Here is a 22,286-nt window from a genome sequence, read left to right on the forward strand (position 1 = left end):
TTGATGTAATTAACTTATTTTGTCTTTTGAGTAAAACAAAATGCTGTAAATCTAATGTTGCAATGGACACAAGGACTCTATCTATGATGCTGTGTATATATTGTACAAGACAATTCCTTGATATTGTGATATTGTTGTACATATGTACATATACATACATATAAGTAATGCTGTTGCTAAAGAGTGAATTAAATATTGACAAATTTCATGTTTTTTTACAATCTCTCTTGTTGATTTGTTTGAATCTGAAGGAAGGTGTATTGCACAGGATATAACATTTCAAAATGAGCTAATGTGTGTAGTCCATGTTCAGCCTCAATTCTGGATAGCGTTTTAGATTTTTAAAATCAGATCTAACAGAAGGGTTCTCTCATCTCAAGACAGAGTAGAAACAAAGAGACAATTAAGAGCCACAAGACCATGATGTGTTGTCTTATTCTGACAACATATTTGGTTGTGCAAGAGAAGATTGTCAAGATACTAGTATCTGAACACGATATTTATCTGGGTTGTCCCTGACTCAAATAAGATGCTTCCATGGCTGCAGTCATGAAACAGCCTGACAACTGATGTAAATGGTGGGCTGATGGCCACCTATAGCTACCAACAACAAATGATGATGCTTGTCCATGGGGTATGAAGACTTTGACTTCAGTCACCCTTGTGAGTCTTGGTGTGACTAGTGAGTGCTATCCTTTCTCAGAAACGCCACTGTGCAGAAAGGTTTTCCTTATACGCCTGCTGCACTGACAACCGGTACTGCTGGACTAATCAGAACCGCAGGAGTTGGTCAGAGGCAGCATTTATTGTGTCATTTTATAGTACAGGCTAAAGATTGTCCTTGCACCTAAGCTTAGGACATCCCACGCTTCCAACTAACAACAAATATTAACGAGAAATTTTAGATCCAAGGGCTGCTTGTGGTCATGTCATGAGCTGGGATATGGAAAGAAAGAACTGAAAAGTAGTTATGATAGCAGTGCGATTACATATAACTTAACATGAAAATTAGGTCTTTACTGCCTGTGTAGTATCAAGATACATGTACATGAATGGCTCATTTGGTGATCAAAAAAGTTGAACCCAACTCCCCAATCATTGGGTACCTGCCTGTGGCACTGGCTGCAAATACACCTGATATATATATATTGTATTGTTGACAATGGTGAAAATGTTGATCAGGGAGGTTTAAAAGTCCTTGCCTATATGCGTTCATAATGTGATATTTGACTGTTAACATTGAGCAAGGGGTATAGGTTTCTATTGGATCAAGGATGTATATAAATCTCCCTGGGCATTATTTACTCTCCAAGCAGAGGAATGGGTCCGGCTGGTTTTTGACATGTTTTAGGCATTTTTGTCAGGCTTTCTACATTGTCCTGTTTTCTTTAAGTTGGTGGCGTTGGTGATATAAAGAAAACGGAACAAAATAGAAAGCCTGAAAAAAAACACGCCTAAAAGCATGTAAAAACCAGCCGGACCCATTCCTCTGCTAAGAGAGTAGGCAATGTCGCATTACTATTACGGTAGTATTAGAAGTGGATTGGCCATGGGTGACGGTAGATTTACACATAAACTCAGCATTGTGAAGTGCGTGGTATTTGGACTCACGACCAATTTGTGTGTTTTCTTCACAGAAAGAAATTGTGGAGAATGAGTTTGAACACCTCCTTGGTTTGAACAAGTCGCCTCCTCCTGATAAAAATAATACTTTAGCTCTTATGCTACTACTTTACCATTGCTGTCAGTCATGTTACTTCAATCGGCCAATCACCGAGCCGATCTCGTAGCTCCGCCCCTCGACCTCCGCTCGCGCCTACCTTGGTCAGATTTGGCAAAGTTTTTGTTATGAAACAGAAAAAATCCATCATGAATCATATTTTTCTTTGGCACGTCTGTACCTTGGACATAGAGGTACCCCTGTAACAAAATTCGTACTTCTACTTTGTTCTATGAGGAAACGGCAGGCGACAGTTCAACCCCCTTCCCCCCACCCAACACACCGAGCAGCAGCCGGTTGCAGTGTGGTGCATCTCATCAGGTTCTTTGTGAGCAGAGCTGATGTCCGGAACAACGCCAGGGAAGGAACTCAGACTTTCTCACTAGATTCCTTGGCATTTCCCCGCCAGTTTCGGGATTATACGCCACAAAACACTCCCTGACAGTCCCTAGGATCTTCTGGATGGGTGTTCGGCATATTTTATAGTGTTTTTGACCAGTGAGGACACGAGTTTTCTTCCGCGAAATTCAAGTTTTGTCACAACCATGCCGCTTCTTCATCGCAAACCTTTCGTACCCAGGAAACCACCTCCAGATCTCAAGATCGACGAGCAGATTTTCTTCTGTAGACTGACTAATGAAGTCTTCAGAGACTACGAGTAAGTGTTGTAGTTTGGTAATATGGTAATTTTGGCTCGAAATAGCCGATTTCGTAATGTTTTGGTAGTCATTCATTCACGTGTGGTGTTGTGTTCCGGTATCTCACTGTCCTAACAGGAAAATGGCGCACAAAAGTGCGCCATTTTTCGTGACACACAAATGTCGTAACATTGGCGATGTTGTGCCTCTACAGTGACTTCTTCGAGCGTACGATGCTATGTAATAGCCTCGTATGGAGTTGCTCACTGACAGGGCGGTCGGGATTGACGTACCAGGAGGCGGTGGACTCAGAAGATCGGGCCCGAAGGGTGCTGGAGACGTTCCCCCAGCCTCTCCAGGTGCCCGTGCTGTACCTGGCCGCCCTGACCCGCCGGCCCCGCCTGGCAGACGTCTGTGACGACGTCTACGCCTTCCTCAAGGACCGCATGCTTGTTGGGGAGACGGTTGAAGTTCAAAGGGGCGCCTCAAGGTGAGAACAACCCCGGGATTAAGAAGCATTGAATGTCTTGTGTAATTAGAAGTGGGAGGGGGGCAGGTTCGGTAATGTTCCATTATTTGGTGAGATTTGGGAGTTGAGGTGACGTCATCAGGATCTACCGCCAAATGTAGACAACGTGGTGGAGGGAGGGGGTCATCTGTGTCAGAGGGGGTGTTACTGCCATGTGGGGTAGGGGGTTTCTGCTTGTGTGTATACAGGGTGAGGGGAGGGCTGCTACCCTGGAATGATGGCCCTGTTGAATATCTGTTCAACACATTCCTCTGTTTATGTTTTGGGTTCTTTTCATTACAAAGTATGAGGGGCAGAGAAACAACAGGTTGGGAAATCTACCTGAGTGGACAATCAGACCCAGTCATGGAACAAGTATGAAGAGTGCTATGAATATTACATCTTCAGGGGTACAGGTTCGATCCATTGGCTAGCCTATGCAGAAGAGTAAGTCATAAATCAAGAATACCCATATGTAATGTTATGTAGGTCCTTCAAAGTTGAATAAACAACTATCGGGGTCAGTAACCTTTCCTGATAGGGATTACTGGCTTCCATCCAAGGGATGACTTGATTCCCATCTGCTTGTAGGACATCGCTGATTAATACATACAACCTCTTAATAGGCCTTGTTAATGTTGGTTCAAGATGGGAAGGTTTGTCATTCATGAAGTACCTACAGTGAGATTGCTCTTTGGCAACTGTGTATTATGAAATAGGACCAGATTTCTCCTACTGTAATTTGGGTTGGATGGGTTCCACCTTCGTGGTGATGTGACCATTGCAGATCTCATGATAACCAGGGCACCAATAGATCATGGTACTGTAGTCATGCTGCTGAAAGTGACTGCTTAATTGAATAAGTTTAACATTAACATTTTGTGTTCTTGCCAGTACAGTATAGTCAGCCACCTGAAGTATCTGATGTTAAAGTATTATCTACCAATAGGGGTTAAATCTGTCTGATCCGCATCATACACATTTTCCCTAAGGATTTATGGTGAAAAGTACATGCCGGCAGCCAATCTTCATGATGTTCAAAAATGTAAAGTAAAGTAAGAATGACCCACTGGAAGGGTAAATGTTGATTTTTCTGTTTGTTCCTGCAGAGTGAGCTGTACAGTGCTGCGGGTGATTCCTCCAGCTTCTCCACCCAAACCTCCTCCTTCAGCTACAAATGGGGACTCTGATGTCATCGTCGTTAATGGGGATGATGATTCAGAGGAGGAGGAAGCTGCCAACAGGTATACACTCTCATTTTCAGACCTCACAATATTGCCTGACTTGATAACATCATCTGGAGACCCCAACCCTTTTTGTTATCAATTACGTACTTCATAATCCTGTATCTGCTGTGCATAAAAGAAAGTCTTTGCATACATAACAACAGTTATGATGTCTGTCAACATGTTATTGTGAAAGCCAACTAGGCAAGTGTTAAATTCTTTCTCTGCCTGTATATTTCTCCTTCTTATCAGCCCCCTGAGTCCAGCTGGTCACAAGTTTGGTCCGAATCCAGATCTGTTCCAGTACTGGGTCCAGCCACTAGAGGGCACTAACAAGGAACCATTCATGGCAAAGGCAGATCACACCTGGTAGGGTTGATCATCAGTTTTGACCATGTTTCATGGAGTAATTTACAGTTGCTCATTAGAGCTAAAAGGCGTGACATTTTGAAGAAGACAATTCCTACATTGTATGAGTTTTATTACCTTTTCACTAATCCATACAGCATGGAAATTTGACATTTAAAAATGCTATCTAATTAACCTTAAGTACTCAAATGAGTGCTTTTATGTGGCATTGTAAAATGCTCTTATGTAATATTTTTTAACTATTGCACTGAAATTTTAGTGCTCAAGTTTAAGTATGATAGTTTCTTTTAACTGTTGTAACATTGAAGTTCTTTATGAAGTAACTGTGTCTGTTGTCTTTCCGTCAGGCGTAAAAAGGGCCTGTACACACGGGACAAGAACAAGCTGTTCCTCAAGATGCACTGTACACCTGGTAATGGCTTCTGGGTGGTCAAGGTCAGTGTCAGCTTCACCTTCTCTTCTACTCAGACTTGCCTGGAGATGTTGGAGGCTGCTCCAGACATAACAATGTACTAGTGGCATTACAGAAAACAACTTGTTACCAGTTAAGTTACCATACAGACCCAAAACTAACATTGAACAACTGGAGACAACCAGTGAAGGAAGGAAAAGACATATAATACTTACAGACCTTTTTACCCTTTATATTGGACCACATGAAGAATAATCTTGCACTCATATCTTTTGATAAAATGTTATGCAAATTTTTTATACCTATAAACATGACACTTGTTTCATCCAAAGGTTCTCCACATCCTATTTGAACTGCTCTAGAATTTTTTGTTACATCGTTTGTTTTGGAATATAGGTGTTGGATAAATATGTTACTGGTGCTTTTGATCATTTCTAATTTTGTATTAAATATTGTCACGTTCCCAGCCAGAGGATTTGGTCAAAGCAAATTTGAGGACACTGAACTTCAGCCGCTACTGGCCTGGCCCCCTGCCCCAGTACTCATCCTCACCTATCAAGACCAAGGAACCCAAAAAACGCAGCTTCTCTAGTGAGGGGGAAAGTGCCTCAAGCTCTCAAGACTCACCCAAGAAGAAGAAGAAACCGGAGGGAACAAGTGCAGAGAAGAAGAAAAAGGAGAAGAAACAGAAAGAAGGTGTGCAGTTGTTAGACTTTTTCAAACGAATAGTAGAGCTTACAAAAGTGTTACCTAACGCGTTACTCTGATGGGTAAAATCGGTTGTTCTGGAAATTTATTTAATCTGTCACGTGTTCCTTAAGAATGGACCTTTTAAGTAGCTGAAAAGATACTTGGAAGTACATTTTATGGTTTTCCAACACTTAAACAGTAGAACCTTGTGCTATATCTATTGATTGCATACATTAATTCGTTAAACAAAAACTGACAAGATTGCAAAATTCTCCAGCCAAACCTGTGATGGAGAAGGCCCCGAAGCTGAGCAAGGAAGAGCGGGAGCAGATCCAGGCAGAGATCAAGAAGAAACGTGATGAACAGAAAGCTGTCATGAAGGAGGAGCTCAGGAAGAAGAAAGAGGAGGAGAAGGAAATAAAGAGGAAACAGAGGGAGGCAGAGAGGGTGGCCAGGATGGAGGCCATGAGAAAACAGATGGAAGAAATGAAGGAACAGAGGAGGATACAGAAAGAACAGGTCAGAAACCCACTGAAGACTTCTTCATCTGTGGTAATAGCTATGTAAAACACATTTTTTGTAAGTTACTGCATTTAAGACTTGCATAGTTACTGCATTTAAGACTTTCATACTGCTAGTGTTAAAATTCTGTACGCAAGTAAAACTGTATGACTCTGTCAATAGGAGCGTGAGGAGAAGCAGCGTCGGGCAGATGTCCTACGGGAGTGGCTGAAGCCTCGTGACGACATGCAGTGTGATGACCTCAAGGTGGGTGTGTTTGGAGATTTTATGGGATAAACCTGTAGATGATTCAAGGATCTTTCTTTGAAAGCGATGGAAAAGACAATGATTTTTTTACTTGACATAGAGCACTGAACAATCTCCGCAATAAGTCATAAGTCACACCTTCAACTTTGCTGCCTGTTCCCAGGATCTCCCTGTGCCGACTCCTGTGAAGACAAAGCTGCCCACAGAGCTGTTTGGAGACTCTGCGATGGTCCTGGAGTTCCTGTCTGTCTTTAAGGACTTGCTGGGAACAGAGGAGGAGTTCCCAGATGGGTTTTCTCTTGGTGAGTTTCAGGATGACTGTTTTAATGAGCGAGAAATTGGACTTCTCTTCTTAGATTCATTAGTTTTATTTTTGTTACTGGGGCCTGAACACAGTCCTCTGCAAAATTGAAATGTTAGTAGTAACAGGGTTTGTAGGGCATACTGGTTTTAAAATTTGAATGTCTGCTATGAATGATATCAAGAACCATTTCAAGGCAGAGCTGCTGTATTTGTCCAATATTGACATGTCATTTTGACTTCTGAGTTTTCCTCAAAAGTCTGGAAAGGAGACTGTATCTGTTGACCTTTGACCCTTTCTAGAATGGTTGGAGGATAGCATCTTGGAGACCCGTCCGGACGGCAGGCTGGCGGACGTCCTGCGCTTCCTGCTGTCCTGCATCTTCCAGTTCCAGGATGCGGAGGACGAGGAGGCAGCTGATGAGGTGAAGAAGGAGCACGAGGGGGCAAAGTCGGCCAGCACCACGGAGGGGGTAGATGAGGACGAGGACCCCACCCTGTCAGCACTGTCTGCTGCTGCCACCCTCGCAGCTGCCTGGCCGGTGCTGCACCAAGGTATGGGCCTTCAGTAGTTTTACCTGTGTTAGCAATAACAAGTTTACAATCCAATCCCATTAGTTTACTGGCAAGACAAAATACTACAGGTCATTTGAAGACATTTTAGTAGATTTTTCAAAATCAGAATAAGATTGATGACTTTCAAATTAACAGAAACTTTTGATTTAGTTGATATTGAAGAACTGTCCTGTCTGCTCTCAGGGACCTCCCTGCGAGAGCTGCCCCTGGAAGGCACGTCTCTGTCCGAGGTGCTGCGACTGCACCTGCTGTCGTCCGGTTCCCGCCCATCCTCCAACCGCGCAAAGTTCTGGTACCAGCAGCGCGGGGGGTACACCCCCACTGACGACCCTGGCATCGAGTTCAGGATGAATGAACCAAAGATTCTCAAAGTAAGAGGCATTTCATTGTCGTGATAGTTTTAGGACTGATGATATTTGGCGCTAGATGTTTATAAAACGAGAATGCTGAACCACTTCATGTCATGTGATGTTTTGTAAAACTGACCATCTAGTTTTGTTGCTTTTATGAGAAGCACCCTTGGCCCTTTTTAATGAAACAATGGCTATATCTGTTGTTGTTACATGCAATGTGAAGCCGATTGCTTTATTTCTATGAAGACATGATATCTCACGATTTATCAAGACTTCAAATGGCCTGTTATTGGTTTGAGCTTCTGTTGACTTTCTGAATGTTTCTTACTATCAACAACTATCAGGTTCATACTGACTTTTTCCATTCCTCTTCCTAGACTCTGGCCAATGGCAACGTGTTTGACTTGGAGCCGGTGCAAAAGCTGAAGATTTTGAGCGTGCTCTGTAACCAGCTGCTGGTGTACGTGACTGCGCGAGACTTCATCGACGACAGGTACGAGGAGATGCGGGCAGCGCAGAAGGAGGTGAAGGCGAGTCAGCTGGCCGAGCGACAGTGGGAGAGAGAAGTGGCTGCTGATAGGTCAGGGGTCATTGTTGGTCTTAGTTTACAGTACATAACTGTGGTATTGATGTAACTTTGTCCTATCCTCTGCAGAAAGCAGGAATCTACCCAGCTACTTATAGATGCATTAGCTTTCCATGTGGTATGCCTTAAAGAATATTTTTGAAATCGACAAACTTCAGTTATAGTATCCTGAGAAAGGTATGGAGATGTTACCATGCCTGACTAGGCCTGACACATGTATAGGAGATTTGGAGACATGAACCTGAAAGGTGGTAATGTGTGTGTTTGCCTGCAGGTTCCGTCGTCGTCAGGAGGAGAGAATGAAGCAGAGAGAAAAAATGCTGAAACTGCAGCAGGAGAGAGAGGAGAGACTCCGCAGGGAGGAGAACATGCCAGTCAACGGAGAAGACAAGTGAGTCAACTTCTGTTACAGCAGTTCATTTTCCATTATGAAGATTTGAAGTAAATGGTCACATAAGATTTTTTGTGTCAGTATAAAGTATCTGTAGCAAGAGAAGGAAACGTTTGATGAATGTGTGAACAAGTAAAATAGAAAATATGAAAGAAAATGGAAGAAAGGTACAATAGCATTGTGAAAGGAATATGCTTACAAATCAAAAATGTTTAATTTTGGTATTTTGTTCCAGAAATGGTGGCAGTGCCAACAAAACTGCTGATCTGAACACAAGTGGTGACAGCAACAAGGAGAACCTGGAGAAGAAAGGGGAAGATAGGAAGGTAAGTCATTTATTCCTGATTTCTGGTGAACATTTTGTCTATGACTGAAGTATGTACTTATGCTTGTCAGCTTTAAATATTTTTAGTTGTATTGGTCAGATTCAAATATTGATTGTGGCATCATATGATGACAATATTTCTCTCTGATCTAGAGTACTCTTAGTGAACTATCAGACCACCTTGTAGGTTGCTCTCATTACAGTTGGAAGTGAATGTATTAAATGTAGATTATCTGACTACAGAAAGCTGACAATTTGCCCATTGTTGCCTCTAGGTTGATGATGATACAGGAGAGGTGATGGAGGTGGACAAATCCTTGTCTGCAGAGGAAGAGGAGGAAAGGAAAAAGAAACAAGAAGAAGAGGAGGAAAGGAAGGAAGAAGAGACGCAGAAAAAAGAGGAATTCCAGCAGCAGGAGCGGGAACTGTTGAAGAAGGTTGCTGAAGCTACTGCAAAATACAGCATCGCACCGCTGGGAAGGGACCGCAGTTACCGCCGCTACTGGGTCTTCCACTCGCTGGGCGGACTGTTTGTGGAGGACTGTGATGATTCAGTTCCCCCAGAGCTGTTAGTTCCCGCAGAGCAGAAGTCAAAAACAGGCACCATCACAGCTGCAGGTCACCTACATTCCACACCAAACCTGGCAACGGTCCTACCTCAGAACGATCAAAGACTCATGCAAGGACAAAGTACCCCCACTGAGCAGGGCCAGGACCAGTCTGACTCTCAGGATGTTCAGCCCATGGACACTACTCCTGCTGTAGTGGATCTCACAGTCACAGCAGATCCTGAGGTTCAACAGACCACTACTCCTACCTCCAATTCTGTGGAAAATGTGGCTATGGAAGAAGTAGAAAACGATGTGGCTGATGTGGAAAAACCAAATGGTGTAGGGAAGACACACTGGGCCTTCTTCAGCACCCCTGAGCAGCTGGACGGGCTGCTGCAGGGTCTGAACACCAGGGGCTACAGGGAGGGGGCTCTACGAGAAATACTCTCACAGGTAAGGACCACATACTTGGAGAAGTGAGGCCGCAAAGTTGGAAAGTATTCTAGGCATACTATTTGGTCTGTTTAGTTGCCATCTTAAGTGATTTTACAAATCAATGTATGAAACATATCTCCTCGTATCCCTCTCTCAGGAAAAGTCTCGTATCCAAGAAGCCATGCAGCAGTGCTCTGTGGAAGACCTGACGTTTGTTGCAGAACCAGATCCAGTCGATGTTAAAGTCAGCGTGCAGCCTTCCCGGGCTGCCAGGCAGAAGGCAGTGGCGGTGGCCGACAGCTCGGCGGCTCAGGCCCTGGAGCTGGCCCTGCGTGACCAGATCCTCACCATGGAGGACCAGATTTGGCAGGGCACACTGGGAGCCATTAAGGTACTCAACCAGGCTTGATGTGTCAGGGACTGGTAAAAAGTCAGCATATGTAGTTGGCTTTGGGACTTAACGTTACGCATGCTGTGTTTCTGGCAACTAACAACATCTTTGAAAGGCCTACAGTCTAGACATTCTTTTTTTTAAACTACAGCCTAGAAATTGTTAAAACAGTCTCTCACCTGTCTTTCATGAGGCAAATCTTTGAAGGCACAGATACCAATGCTGTGTGACCTGTACATGTAGCCCACTTGATAATACATTTTCCATTTAGATACAGTAAGTCATTGGATACTTTACCGTACCTTACAGGTGACTGACCGTCCAGCATGGAGAGATGCCATTGAGCAGGGCTCCTACGACTGCCAGTGTGAGAAGCTGACCTGGGGGAATGAGGCCAGACCGTTCCACTTGGAAGCTGGGAACCTCTGCATCAGCATGACTGAAAACGATAAACCTGAAGTCAATGGCAAGGATGTAAACGAACCACCAACATTGCTGCCATACAGGTGAGTCAAGTTTTATGGGGATTGTCACCAATGACTGGGGCTTAAACCTGGGATGGTCTTTTGCATGACATTCTAGATTGCATAATGTGCATGTCGCTCAGCTTAAGGGAGCACACCCCAGTTTATTTGGGGTTTCAATTGGAGGCTGCGCACCCTCAAGTCTAGGTACTGCCTCTTCCAGAGAATTATATCCGAAGTTAATCAACTGTGTATGGTGTGAAAGCCTATCCCCTCCACTGCAAGACCAACTGAATTTTGTTTGTTCAACCTCTCTAATTTTGGTAAATTCTAAGAAAAAATCACCTTTCACGTCAAAAATGATGCGAAAAATTTGGCATTTTCGGGTAGGATAAAACTCGTTGAAAAATTTTTTGCAGCAGTAGCGACTGATGTTGTCAGAAAGAGGAAAACCTAGTGTATAATCAAGCCAATTATAAAGAAAATTCTAGGCAGGGTGGCACCTTCCCCCTCCTTCTATGTCACAGCAATTGTATAACTAATTTGTTTTATGGTTTAGCTAGCCTTTTTCTCAGTGTGTTTGAACCATTCTGTAGAATTGCAGAGTTGAAGCGTTCCGACACGCCCACTGGTAGTACCCAGTCCAGCACCCCTGACCACCCGGTGACCACGGTGGTGCGTGAGCTGGCAGGGGCCGTCCTGCAGCTGGAGCAGTCGGTGGAGCGCAGGTTCCTTAAGGAACCTCTCGGTAAGGATACAAACTTGCACCTTAATAACCCCTTGATACTACTGTAAATGCAGAAATGGATTTAATTTTGCGGTAGTGAGAAAATGGAGTGTTCGCGGTAGTTTTGAGTTCACGTTTGAAACAATAGTAGTGCTAGTCATACAATGGAACAACCGCTACACTCATACAATGGAATGGCTTTTCGCGGTGGTTTCAAATTTGCAGTGAAGAGTTCACCAGGAAAACCGCGAACATAAAGCCACCGCAAACATTTCTACATTTACAGTAACTTGTGTCATGAAGCATGTGTGAAAGAGTTTCTTCACCTGTGTAATTTCATGTTTAAGTGAATTAGCATATTAAATCCTTGAATGTGGGTAAACTAGGTATTTATGCAGCTTCTTGCCTGAAGATACAGTATGGATTCCTATGCTAATGGCAATGACACCTGTCATAGGTACAAAGCAATCATTTTTGCTACTCTTCTCAGCTGATAAACTGGCAGATATAGAAAGTTGTATGATTGAACCCATGACCTTTGATTACAGGGGAGGATGAGACAACTAAGAAGGAGAAGAAGAAGCGTCAGAAAGATGATGACAATGAGAGTGTTGGCACAAACGAGAGTAAGTGACCCTATCTTGTGATGACTTTGATACAGCTTGCTTGAAGAAACGTTTATCATTGGGAAATTGAAGGCTGAGAATGCATGTCAAGATGCCAAATTTCTTTGTAATTCATAGAAAATTTGAAGTTCATAAAGCGGGATTAAAGTGGGGGGATATGGGTCATGACTTATGTTTAATGTCAAAAAAAGTGGACAGAGGCAACCTGTAAAATATCACCTGTAAAAGATTTCCTGTGTAGGGTCAGCCTTTAATCAATATCATGTATTGACCTCTTTACAAAATGTGTAGTCACTGAAGAATGTGTATTGGGACCTGAGTGACTATGTGGTACATCCTCAGGTGAGGACAATGACCCAGGGAAGGTGCAGAAGACGGTGCTGGAGCGGTGGGAGGAGTCGCTGATGTCCTCCACCAGCCTCCCGCAGGTGTTCCTGCACCTGGCCACGCTGGACCGCTCCGTCATGTGGGCCAAGTCCGTGCTGAACGCTCGCTGCCGGATGTGCCGCAGGAAGGGAGACGCAGAGAAGATGCTTCTGTGCGACGGTTGTGACCGGGGCCACCACATGTACTGTCTTAAACCTCCACTCAAGGTACAGAAATGGTTCACCTCTAAAAAAATGGAACCTCTAAAGTCCAAGGAAATCAAAACTGTGCTAAGGCAGTAAAGTACATTTTTAGCAGTAAATCATCAGGATTTTACTTTCATCACTGTAGTAGACAAGGATTGGCCATTCTTGTTCCTGGAAGATCCTAACATTTGTTGTGTTGCCTCCCCTGTAGAAAGTCCCCGAGGGTGACTGGTACTGTCACACGTGTAAGCCGCAGATGCAGAAGCGTGCGGTACCGCTGACACCTCGCAGACGTCGGACGATGGACAATGACAGCGAATCATCAGACAGTGAAGAAGAGTATGTGTCATTCTCTTCTGTTGCTGTGTAATCTATGAACATGCGGGGTCCTGCTCTTGTTCTGGAGTTGTTCTCAAAAACAACAGCCTGTGTGGGGTATCATTTAGCTGTTTCTGTAGACCTACTGGAGTGTCCAGCAGCATGTGACTGGCCTGGCCTGCACTGGTCAGAGAAACAGCAGCTGCTGGATGGCCGCAAAAAGCTATTCTACTATATATTTGAATAAGGATGTAGTTTTAGCTTTGGTTTGGTATTACTAATGCTACTAGGCTATGCAGTGCATTGAAGGACCTGTGGTAGGTAAGAGCCATAAGTCTCATTGAAATAGAAGATCTCTAGATTACAGTGTATTTCTCAGACTGATTTGTAGGTATCATCTTGCAGGTCTGATGATGAAGATGAGGATGAAGAAAGTGAAAGTGAGGAGGAGGAGAGTGAGGAGGAAGAAGAGGAAGAGGAGGAAAGTGATGAAGAGGAGTAAGTATCTCTTTCTTGAGCCTGGGAATCCGAGGATGACTTAAAAAGAGGGTGAAAACTTCATGAAAATCTGGCTAAAGTAAATGTTCTTGTGAGTCCATGTGAAAGAAGTGAGTATAAAACATGTAATTGTGATGTGAATGCAGGTCTGAGGAGGAGTCAGAAGAAGAGGAGGAAGAGGAGGCTGTGCCTGCAGAAATCGAGCATGCAGACGTGTGTTCCATCTGTAGTGACGGAGGTGTGCTGGTGCTGTGTGACACCTGTCCCTGTGCCTTCCACCTGCTGTGTGCTGACCCCCCGCTCAACCGCACCCCCAGGGGCAAGTGGCGCTGCCAATACTGCACAGGCAGGGTGCTGAGGGAGCCAGGGAGAACACGCAGGGACAACAAAGGTCAGTTTTATTTGTGCTTTCTGGAAATGAGGAAATTTTTTGAATTATTGTTCCTATTATATATTCAAAACAAGACATCTCATGATCTTATGTTGGGGTGCATAATGGCGGTGTTCATCACTATTGGATGGCATTGCTGTACCTCAGAAACGTAAAGCTCAACATAAAAAAAATATCCTTGAATAAGGCCTAAGTTCTAACTTGTAAGTGAAAATGTTCAGTAGTACACAAACCAAGGTGAATTAGATGGTGGATAAACTGCTAAAAATCTGTTACAAAATTGTTTCAGATGAGAAGAAAGGGAAAAAGGGACAAAAACCTGCTGCCAAGCCTCAAGCGAAGGCAGCCAGCAGTCAAGAAGTGTCACGCCCTTCCTCAAGAGCAGAATCTTCCTCGTCACGATCTCGTTCTGAACCCACAAATAAAGGCCGATCGAACAGCCGAGCCAACAGCCTGGAAAGGCCGACCTCCCGGAACACCAGAAGGAACATCCTGCCAGATCCCGTGCCAAGCAGCAAGCCAAGGAGTGCCAGCTTACAGCGTGTTGCAGGCACGTCTCAGAAGCGTGGGCTGGTGGACACAGATGAAGACTCTCAAGACAGCGACATGTCCAATGCAAACAAGAAAACACGGCGACAAAAAGTCCTGCAGAGCTCTGAGGACTCGCAGGAAGAAGTAGTACCTAAGGTGACAAGTAAACGTCCTCGAAAAGCTGTGATCGAGAGCTCAGAAGAGTCCTCAGCATCAGATGTGAAGTCGGCCAAGATGAGGCCAAAGGAAGTAAAGAAACCTGAACGCACGTCTACAAGTCAGATCAAAGTCATCAGTGCCACAAAGGACAACAGGAGACGATCACACGGTATTTGGGTCTTGTCTGGTCTTACTAAATACAAGGGTTTCTTAACAAAAGTGCTGGCTGTTAAGTTCATTACTAAGGAGTATCCGATAATTGTATTGATCTGTTGGTCAGGATAGGTATGCTGCTTAGCTGGCAAAGGGACGATATTCTAATAAAAAGTAGCACTGTATAACACAAAAGGTACCAAGCTAGCCTATCCTTGAGACAATGCATTGTTCATGCTCTCTGCTGTATCTTCTGTAATTAGACGATCCGCCAGAATTTAGCTGTGGCATCTTTCAACGATGAATGCTTGAGGCATTTTAAAACAGAAGTATGAATGTGTTTGTACTTAACACTAACTATTAAGCCTAATAGAGAAGATTTCTCTCGCACAGATGCCAGTTCCAGCAGCAGACGCCCGTCGTCACCGCGTGTTCCTGACACCAGGAGGGACTCGGGGGCGGGGCGGCGCCTGTCCTCTGGTCTGCGGGGAGGAGAGGAGATTGGCTGGACCACCAAGTGTGAGACCCTCCTGACAGAACTGGTCAAGCACCAGGACGCCTGGCCCTTCATCAAACCTGTCAGCAGGAAGGAGGTCAGCACTGATGTTCTAATTTTATCCATGTCATTTCCCTGAAGAGAAACTTTTTGCAAAGAAGTGTTTGTTGTAACAGAAGAAACTTAAGAGGTTTTCCATTCATGACATAAACTATTTTCACTACTACTACTTCTACAGGCACCAGACTACTACAGGCTTGTCAGGAAGCCCATGGACCTCAGCACACTACGCACAAACTTCAACCAGATGGCCTACAGGACCGCCGCTGAGCTCCTGGCCGACGCACGGCTCGTCTTCTCCAACTGTGAGCAGTACAACCAACCACACGCCACCGAGGCACGCTCTGGCCGGCGCCTCGAGCTGTACTTTGAAACACGCGTGAAGGAACTTAAGTTAGAGACACCCCAACAGAAGAAGCTAATATGAAGTTTGTACCTTGAAGTGGTCACAGGCATGGAAGTCAAATGTATAAAGTTGAATGGTTACATAATCGCAGATACCTCAGAGGCTGTGGCCCATATCTTATGCATTTATGAATGCTCTCAACGGGCTTGAAGATGATTCTTTTTTTAGCTATATCAATTCATTTCCTTGGTCCACAGACCCTTTAGAATGCAGTTATTACAACTAGACGGCTTGTTGGAAATGTGTGTTGAAAATACTGTACATTCATTTTTCCAGTCTTTTTGAATTGTTCCTTTTATGTGAGGGCTGTGAACAGAGTAATTAGGTTGGTATGGCTAAAACTGAATATGCTGAGTGTGTGGATTATTTTGAGACAGAAACATGAATGCCGATCCCTTTGGTGGGTTGGTCTAAGAAACCATAGAGATATGACTGAATGTTTATATTATTGAAAATCAGCTGAGTAGATTTTGATGCTATGGAGTTCATTCAAGTGAAGGCAGGCCATACCACTGTCTGGTGAAGTGAGAATGAAGTAGGATGCTTGGATATGTGGAAGAAATCTCTCAGTCCACCACAAAGATTAACTAGGTGACTTTGATATACGTGTACCAACTTATCAGTGCTTTTCTATTTCATAATGAGCCAATTGATGAGATGATGTAGGCATGAACTTATTCTCACTTTTCTCTACTTACAATCACAACACTGGTGCAGCTATAGTATATGTCTATCAATTTCTCAACCAAAGTGTTAAGATATCACCATAATGAAGTGTTTCTAGCAGCCTCTACATGTAACAGTGTTACCCCAACCTTTGACTCTTGAAGGTTCACCACTGTCTTTTGATACTAGTCTTTGCCGTGTTGAAGATCAAGATGATTGTATTTGTAAAGCTGCCAGTGAATAAAAAAAAAGTGCATCAATTTTGCCTCTGGTCTTTTTGATTTAAGTAGGAGGGATAATCAAATCTATAAGGAGGAGCTGGCTATTATATATGGTGGGTCTGAGGAGGTCAGGGAGAATCAGATTTATGTTGTGCTATATAGTACTGCCTTTCTGCTCTCAGCCCTGAAGAGTTTTCCCCCTCTATATGTGTGGATAGGATAGATTCTCAGCATTATTTGAATGGTATGACTTAAATACCAGTTAAGACTGAATGTACTAGTATTTTACCATGGTCAATACTGACCAACGGAGGCCATATATACTATTACTAGTATGAAAGATTTCTGCTGGCAGAGACCTCCGGGCAACTTAGTCGCATTTCTGGATGGTTGAGATCGGATCACGACTTGAAAACTACAAAAGACTAAACTTGGGAGACCGAACTAGTTAAGTACGAGTTCTCATTCTTACTTATGAGACTTAAAAACAAGGATCAACTTCACAGCACAATCATTTGTAAGCTTTATTTGTCATTCTAACACCATGGAGGAGAAATGACAAGTATACAGGAGGGTCCTAATTCTGAAAATGGGCCCCATTATTTACAAGTATATAGGAAAGCCAACAATGAGAATGTACTGTAGATAAGTAGTAGAAACATACAAAAAACGAAAATGGTTTCCTAAGCCCTCGTATTAATCTACTGATGGTTAAGCTGCATCTTTACATAGAAATGAAAGTGTTGTTTCTGGGTTGTCATAAATAACAAAAATCCCATATTGTGAAAACAATGAAGCCCTTCATGATTGAAAAGTTGCCTGAGATTGCAGATCCTTCTGAATGTATTACTCTCTTGACTGAATCTTTGATTCACAAATGTGACAACTTGACAGATAGCTGCATTACTTCTGGGCCAAAAGGAAAATCTGCCCATACAGTATCATTATAAACCAACTAACCGAGACTCAAGAGTATATACTACAAGGGTTAAAGTTACATGTACAAGGGAATGACATAACCTACCAGAAAAATTTAACAGCGAACATTTTCTGGTCATCTTAACAAAATGAGTATCATCCAGCTCATTGGGTACAGGAATGAGTATTTCTGTCACACCCAATCCAATTCTCCCAACCTTTGTGCAGAAGCCTGTGTGCCGTGTGTCCCACACAATGGCAGCATCAACATACAACTGTGTCTTTGGGAGTCTGGAAATAAAATCTGAAGGAGGTATATACAATGGTACATCTGCAGTTGTGCTGCCGGTGTCAAGATGTCTTCCTGAAGCCCTTAAGGATGGGATAGATCGTCTCAAATGCCTCATAAATCTCCTCTCGCACCTTTGCACCTGTAAGTAATGAAGCAACAGATTTCAGTCATATTTTGCTTCAATCACACTATTAATGACTGGTTGCAGGTTCTTATATCAACCAAGAAAAGATCCAAACATCAGTGAAGAAAACAAAACTACTGAACTTCAAACATAGGATGGTAGGTGGCGCATGAATACTCACCAGTAAGTACTACCTTCCCTGAGACAAAGATGAGCAGCACAATCCTAGGCTTGACCATACGGTAGATCAGACCAGGGAACAGCTCAGGCTCATAACTGGGAAAATAGAAATACTTCAGTCACTTTGTGTTACACACTACATTGACACACACCGGATGTAAGGTGAATGGAATTTATTAGAAATATAAAAATTGTCCAGAAACATTGTCATGACCACAATCTCAGATTTTCTTTCAATCAGCTGACATTTCTTGGACTTGCCGACTATGGTCCTACATGTACCTTGAGAACTGTGCATGGGTGAGGACCAGCCCCTCTAGTCTGATGGGGAACTTCACATCACAGCTGCCAACCATGTTCTGAATCTTGAAGTCCAGAAACTTGGCCTGAAAAAATACAGCAGATGTAAAAAAAAAGCATGTTTAAATATGTTTTTTTAATTGAGGCAATTCATAAGCAATATGTTTTGTATAGAACTGGAAAAGAAACATAAGAGAATTACAGTGGGGATACAGACTGATGATAAAGCAAAGGGAACTAGAAAATTTATACAGGCAGTGGAGACATAGAAATTAAACAAGTAACAACTTACAGGGAAGCCCAACTTCTGCACCACTCTGGCATATTTCCTGGCTGCAAGCCTGGACTGGTCCTCACTGGAACAAATACACACAGTCAACCTTCAGGTGACGTTGTTGACATCTATACATGTATTATCAGACCCGTAACATATTTATGTTCCATTGATAGGAGTAACTTCCTTAGATATGACATAGTACTGTGTAGCTTAAGTGTGTCGAAAACCATGCTCAAGAAACCATGACCTTCAGACTTTGGTTAGAGTTGTACTGATTGCAGTGGGGAGAAACAAGATACCTTTTTGCTCCTGTGCACACCATCTTGCCTGAGCTGAAGATGAGAGCTGTTGTTCTTGGGTCTCGGATTCTCATGATCACTGCTGCAAAGCGCTGTTAGGACAAAATAAAAACAAGATTAGGAATATCCAAAAGGCACTTGGGTTGTCCAATGGCCAAGCTTCAGAAATATCCATCACTAGTGACCTAACTACATGTACCAATTTCAGTATTGGTACTGTTAACTGCAATAGCAAACAAAGGTGCGTAGAGAACAACTGCATTCCATCATGAGTCTTTATTGACAAAAACCTTTGTGTAACACTACATAGTTACCTTAGGATTGTACTCTGCATTTCTGGCATGAAGTGCAATTTTCTTCAGATCCAGCTTGCAACCCAGGTTCACAGTGGAAACAATATTCCTGTGGACCAACATAAAATACATCATTCCCTTACTTGCTACAATACATCATGTCTCTGTTTTTTTAATTTCTTCCCAATGTTCAGTAAATAGACGAAATACTGGTATTGTGTTTTGGTGGCAGCTCTTAAATAGGAGATGGTTATGATGACACATCATGAACATTGACTATTATGTTACCTCTGTTGACTGCAAGACACAAACACTCTAATATGGCCTCTACAGTTTAGGCTTGAGATAGATGTAGGAAAGTTAACAAAAGTTTTGATGTTGTCCTAGAATAAGGGAAGCAAACAACTTCATGGTAGCAAAAACTATTATGATCCAATGTTGTGTTGTTTGAACATGCATGTTTAAATTCTTCAACATGCGATAAAATCATAGCCTAGACATACTGTAACTGAGGAACGATGCCGGACCCCTCTGCTGGGGTTGCAGGGGTCATGGGGGTCATGGGAGCGGGCGTGGCCGGGTACAGGGAGGAAGTACCCCCAGAACTGGAGTGACTCTGCAAGAGAGAGGACAGTTACCATGAGTCAGACACTTCCATCCAAGACAAGCATGTTTGGGAATTTAAATTTGCAATACCATCTGTATGACATCTTTAAAAAAAACACCAGTAATCTAGCTCTTCGTAAGATACATGTAGCTTGTTGAGTGTAGAAAATACTGACATGTGAATGTGGCACCCCTGGAGTGTTAGCGAACCCCGGGGTGAGGCCTGAGCTGGGCTGGGAATGTTCTTGGGGCTTGTTCTGACTGCTGGCCTTGTCCTGCTGCTGCTGACCAGGCTGGTAGTGCATCTGTGTGCGGACAGTTGTCATGTCCGGCACCAGGGAACTGGACACAGGCTGGTTCTGCAGCTCACTGGTCGGCATGGTTTGTAACATCGGCTCCGCTGGGGAAAGGAAACAGGGTCAAGAGTCTTTGTTGGGACAGATTCTGTTCACTACAAGTTTGACTGTGGCACTGACTTGTTCAGGCAGTGAAGACTTTCTTCTCTCTGTACCTTCACTTGTAAGCTTTCTATATAATGATATATAGTAGAATTGTAATGCAGATGCTACTTACATGCAGGTGGAGGAGGAGGGAGGAACTGGCTGGGAGGCAGCTGGGTGGTGTAGGCGACACCAAACTGGGGCTGGACCTGGGGGACAAATAATGGTGTTACAACATTGTTCACAGTGCTAACTATTAAAGGAGGCTGTGACAAACTGACAATCTAGGCAATCAATAATTATTACTGGGATGATGTGATTACTAGAGGTTTCATCATGCGTGACATTCTGTATATCATTCACAGTTTGATGGATATTTCAACTTGACCATCATTTCGTTCCTTTCGTTTCGCAGAAACAGTACATACAGACCATGCTAACCTTACAAGGTAATGTCGTTCTTAACAAAAACACAACAATACCACCACCTCATTAGAGACCCACCTGAAAACCTGGCCTCACCTGGCCCTGTGGCTGGTCCTGTCTGAAGGGTGTCCCGTCCATACCTGTGATGTTCCTCCGCGTAGTTATAAACAGAACACGCTGTCAAAGCTCCTTCTTTACCCCTGGTTCGTGCCTGCAGTTCCCTGTGCCAGTATCTGCACTTATAAAGATTTGTGACCGGTTCGCAGTCAGCAACGTGCGCGCGCGCCAAACGTAATAGCGACGTCCAACAATCTTTCACGTGATATTGCCCTCTTCTAAAGTGTCGAAAAAAGTATCTCATAACAAGTGGCCTGAAAACTATGCATTTTATCACTCAGAAGCCGTAAAATAAACACCGCATCTGTGACTGTCCAGATCTCAAAGGTGCACTTGCAACCAACGCGTTCTTCAATGGAGTAACGGCCGGAAGTCATATTGACTAGTCCATCACAGAAAAGGGAGGATCTTTCAAAGTTTGCTATTGTTACCAAACCTCAAAAAATCAGTCTAAAAATATCATTACTATTATGAAAACGTTACAAAAATTAATTATCTTGTTAATGATAGGTATTTATTTGGTCTGTATAGAAATTACATGGTTAGATAAATGTGTCTTTCCCCGAGTAGTGTAGATGGCTCGCTCTAAAGATTCAAGATGGCGCTGTTTCAGGTCGTGCGAGATTGGGTGCAGCTCTGGTACTACAGATATCTGCTGGTCACGGCGCTCTACATGCTCCAGCCGTGGGAGAGACATTTATTCCGTATCCTTGTAACGAGGGAGTAGGGTTTATTGCTTGTGGGAAGTTATCGAAGTCTGTAAATCGTGGTAGAAACTTCTGTGTTGTTCAGGGTCGGGTGATATGACGTCAGATCAGTAACTAGAACAGCTGTAGCATGATGATCTTCATTTACTCGCTTTGTGTTATACAGGGTAGCCGCCTCACCCTTAATCTGTCAGGTCCGCCTCAATGTGTACAGAAGTGAATGAAACTGCTAAACCATATTGGCGTAAATGGTCCGTTTTTTGTATGGGAGAGAGTGTCGGACTGTGGACAGAGATAACTTATCAAATTGTCTTTGTTACCGGTTTTGCCCCATGCAAGAAGAGACCACCCGAACAATTTGTTGATGAACAATAATTTTTGTACAATGAAAGTTGTGGATCAAGTAAGTTATCAGTTAAATGGCTGTAAGCATATTTTTTCTGTTTGTCCAGAGAATGTCCGCTGGTTACTACATTTCAAATGTGGACAGAGAATTTCTCACTCTATTTTCAGTTCATAACAATTTTTTTCTGCCAGAGATAATCCTTGACTCCATCTCAGATAGCTGTCTTGCTGTTGTCCTGGCCATGTCAATCTACTCCACATCAGTGTTCTTCCCAAAGTACATTGCATCTATCCTTGACTACTACGGCTATTATGATGGCGACATTTGACAATCAACGGACTACCTACAATGGAGACACATATGGAGAGACTTTGTACCATTACGAAGAGTTTGATACGGACAGTTTCAAAGCTGCATGGACAACTGAGGTGTAA

At 43.3% G+C, this 22,286-nt stretch overlaps 2 protein-coding genes across 3 annotated transcripts; one reads left to right on the forward strand and one right to left on the reverse strand.

Annotated features, from left to right (window-relative positions):
- Positions 1–1,604: 1,604 nt before the first annotated feature.
- On the forward strand, positions 1,605–16,566 carry LOC136433240 (bromodomain adjacent to zinc finger domain protein 1A-like). Its single transcript, XM_066425244.1, has 26 exons — positions 1,605–2,378; positions 2,573–2,848; positions 3,976–4,110; positions 4,345–4,461; positions 4,809–4,896; positions 5,341–5,569; positions 5,841–6,082; positions 6,248–6,331; positions 6,495–6,633; positions 6,935–7,186; positions 7,391–7,578; positions 7,938–8,140; positions 8,421–8,537; positions 8,773–8,863; positions 9,138–9,866; positions 10,006–10,239; positions 10,549–10,745; positions 11,300–11,451; positions 11,979–12,056; positions 12,399–12,649; positions 12,840–12,967; positions 13,352–13,444; positions 13,591–13,835; positions 14,125–14,694; positions 15,072–15,271; positions 15,413–16,566. The coding sequence occupies exons 1-26, from the start codon at positions 2,266–2,268 to the stop codon at positions 15,659–15,661; spliced, it is 5,400 nt and encodes a 1,799-aa protein (XP_066281341.1). The 5' UTR covers positions 1,605–2,265; the 3' UTR covers positions 15,662–16,566.
- A 471-nt stretch (positions 16,567–17,037) lies between these two features.
- LOC136433244 (TATA-box-binding protein-like) lies at positions 17,038–21,176 on the reverse strand. 2 transcript variants are annotated; one of them, XM_066425252.1, is made up of 10 exons: positions 20,779–21,176; positions 20,390–20,465; positions 19,993–20,216; positions 19,714–19,826; positions 19,232–19,319; positions 18,918–19,009; positions 18,634–18,697; positions 18,324–18,427; positions 18,043–18,137; positions 17,038–17,876 (listed from the first exon to the last, which is right to left on the reverse strand). In XM_066425252.1, exons 1-10 carry the CDS (start codon positions 20,818–20,820, stop codon positions 17,797–17,799), a joined length of 978 nt encoding a protein of 325 aa, XP_066281349.1. In that variant the 5' UTR covers positions 20,821–21,176; the 3' UTR covers positions 17,038–17,796. The 2 variants fall into 2 exon arrangements, with proteins under 2 accessions (XP_066281349.1, XP_066281348.1); XM_066425251.1 differs by having other exon boundaries at positions 20,761–21,176.
- Positions 21,177–22,286: the final 1,110 nt, after the last annotated feature.

This window comes from Branchiostoma lanceolatum, chromosome 4 (genome assembly GCF_035083965.1).
Source record: "Branchiostoma lanceolatum isolate klBraLanc5 chromosome 4, klBraLanc5.hap2, whole genome shotgun sequence".
In the NCBI taxonomy this organism is placed as follows: Eukaryota; Metazoa; Chordata; class Leptocardii; order Amphioxiformes; family Branchiostomatidae; genus Branchiostoma; species Branchiostoma lanceolatum.

Coding starts and splice junctions, on each gene's coding strand:
- LOC136433240 (XM_066425244.1), top strand. CDS start 2,266: ATGCCGCTTCTTCATCGCAAACCTTTCGTACCCAGGAAACCACCTCCA. Junction 4,462..4,808: donor GCAAAGGCAGATCACACCTG/GTAGGGTTGATC, acceptor TCTTTCCGTCAG/GCGTAAAAAGGGCCTGTACA. Junction 8,864..9,137: donor AGAAAGGGGAAGATAGGAAG/GTAAGTCATTTA, acceptor TGTTGCCTCTAG/GTTGATGATGATACAGGAGA.
- LOC136433244 (XM_066425251.1), bottom strand. CDS start 20,820: ATGGACGGGACACCCTTCAGACAGGACCAGCCACAGGGCCAGGTGAGG. Junction 19,827..19,992: donor CAGGGGTGCCACATTCACAT/GTCAGTATTTTC, acceptor TCTCTCTTGCAG/AGTCACTCCAGTTCTGGGGG. Junction 19,010..19,231: donor ATGCAGAGTACAATCCTAAG/GTAACTATGTAG, acceptor TTGTCCTAACAG/CGCTTTGCAGCAGTGATCAT.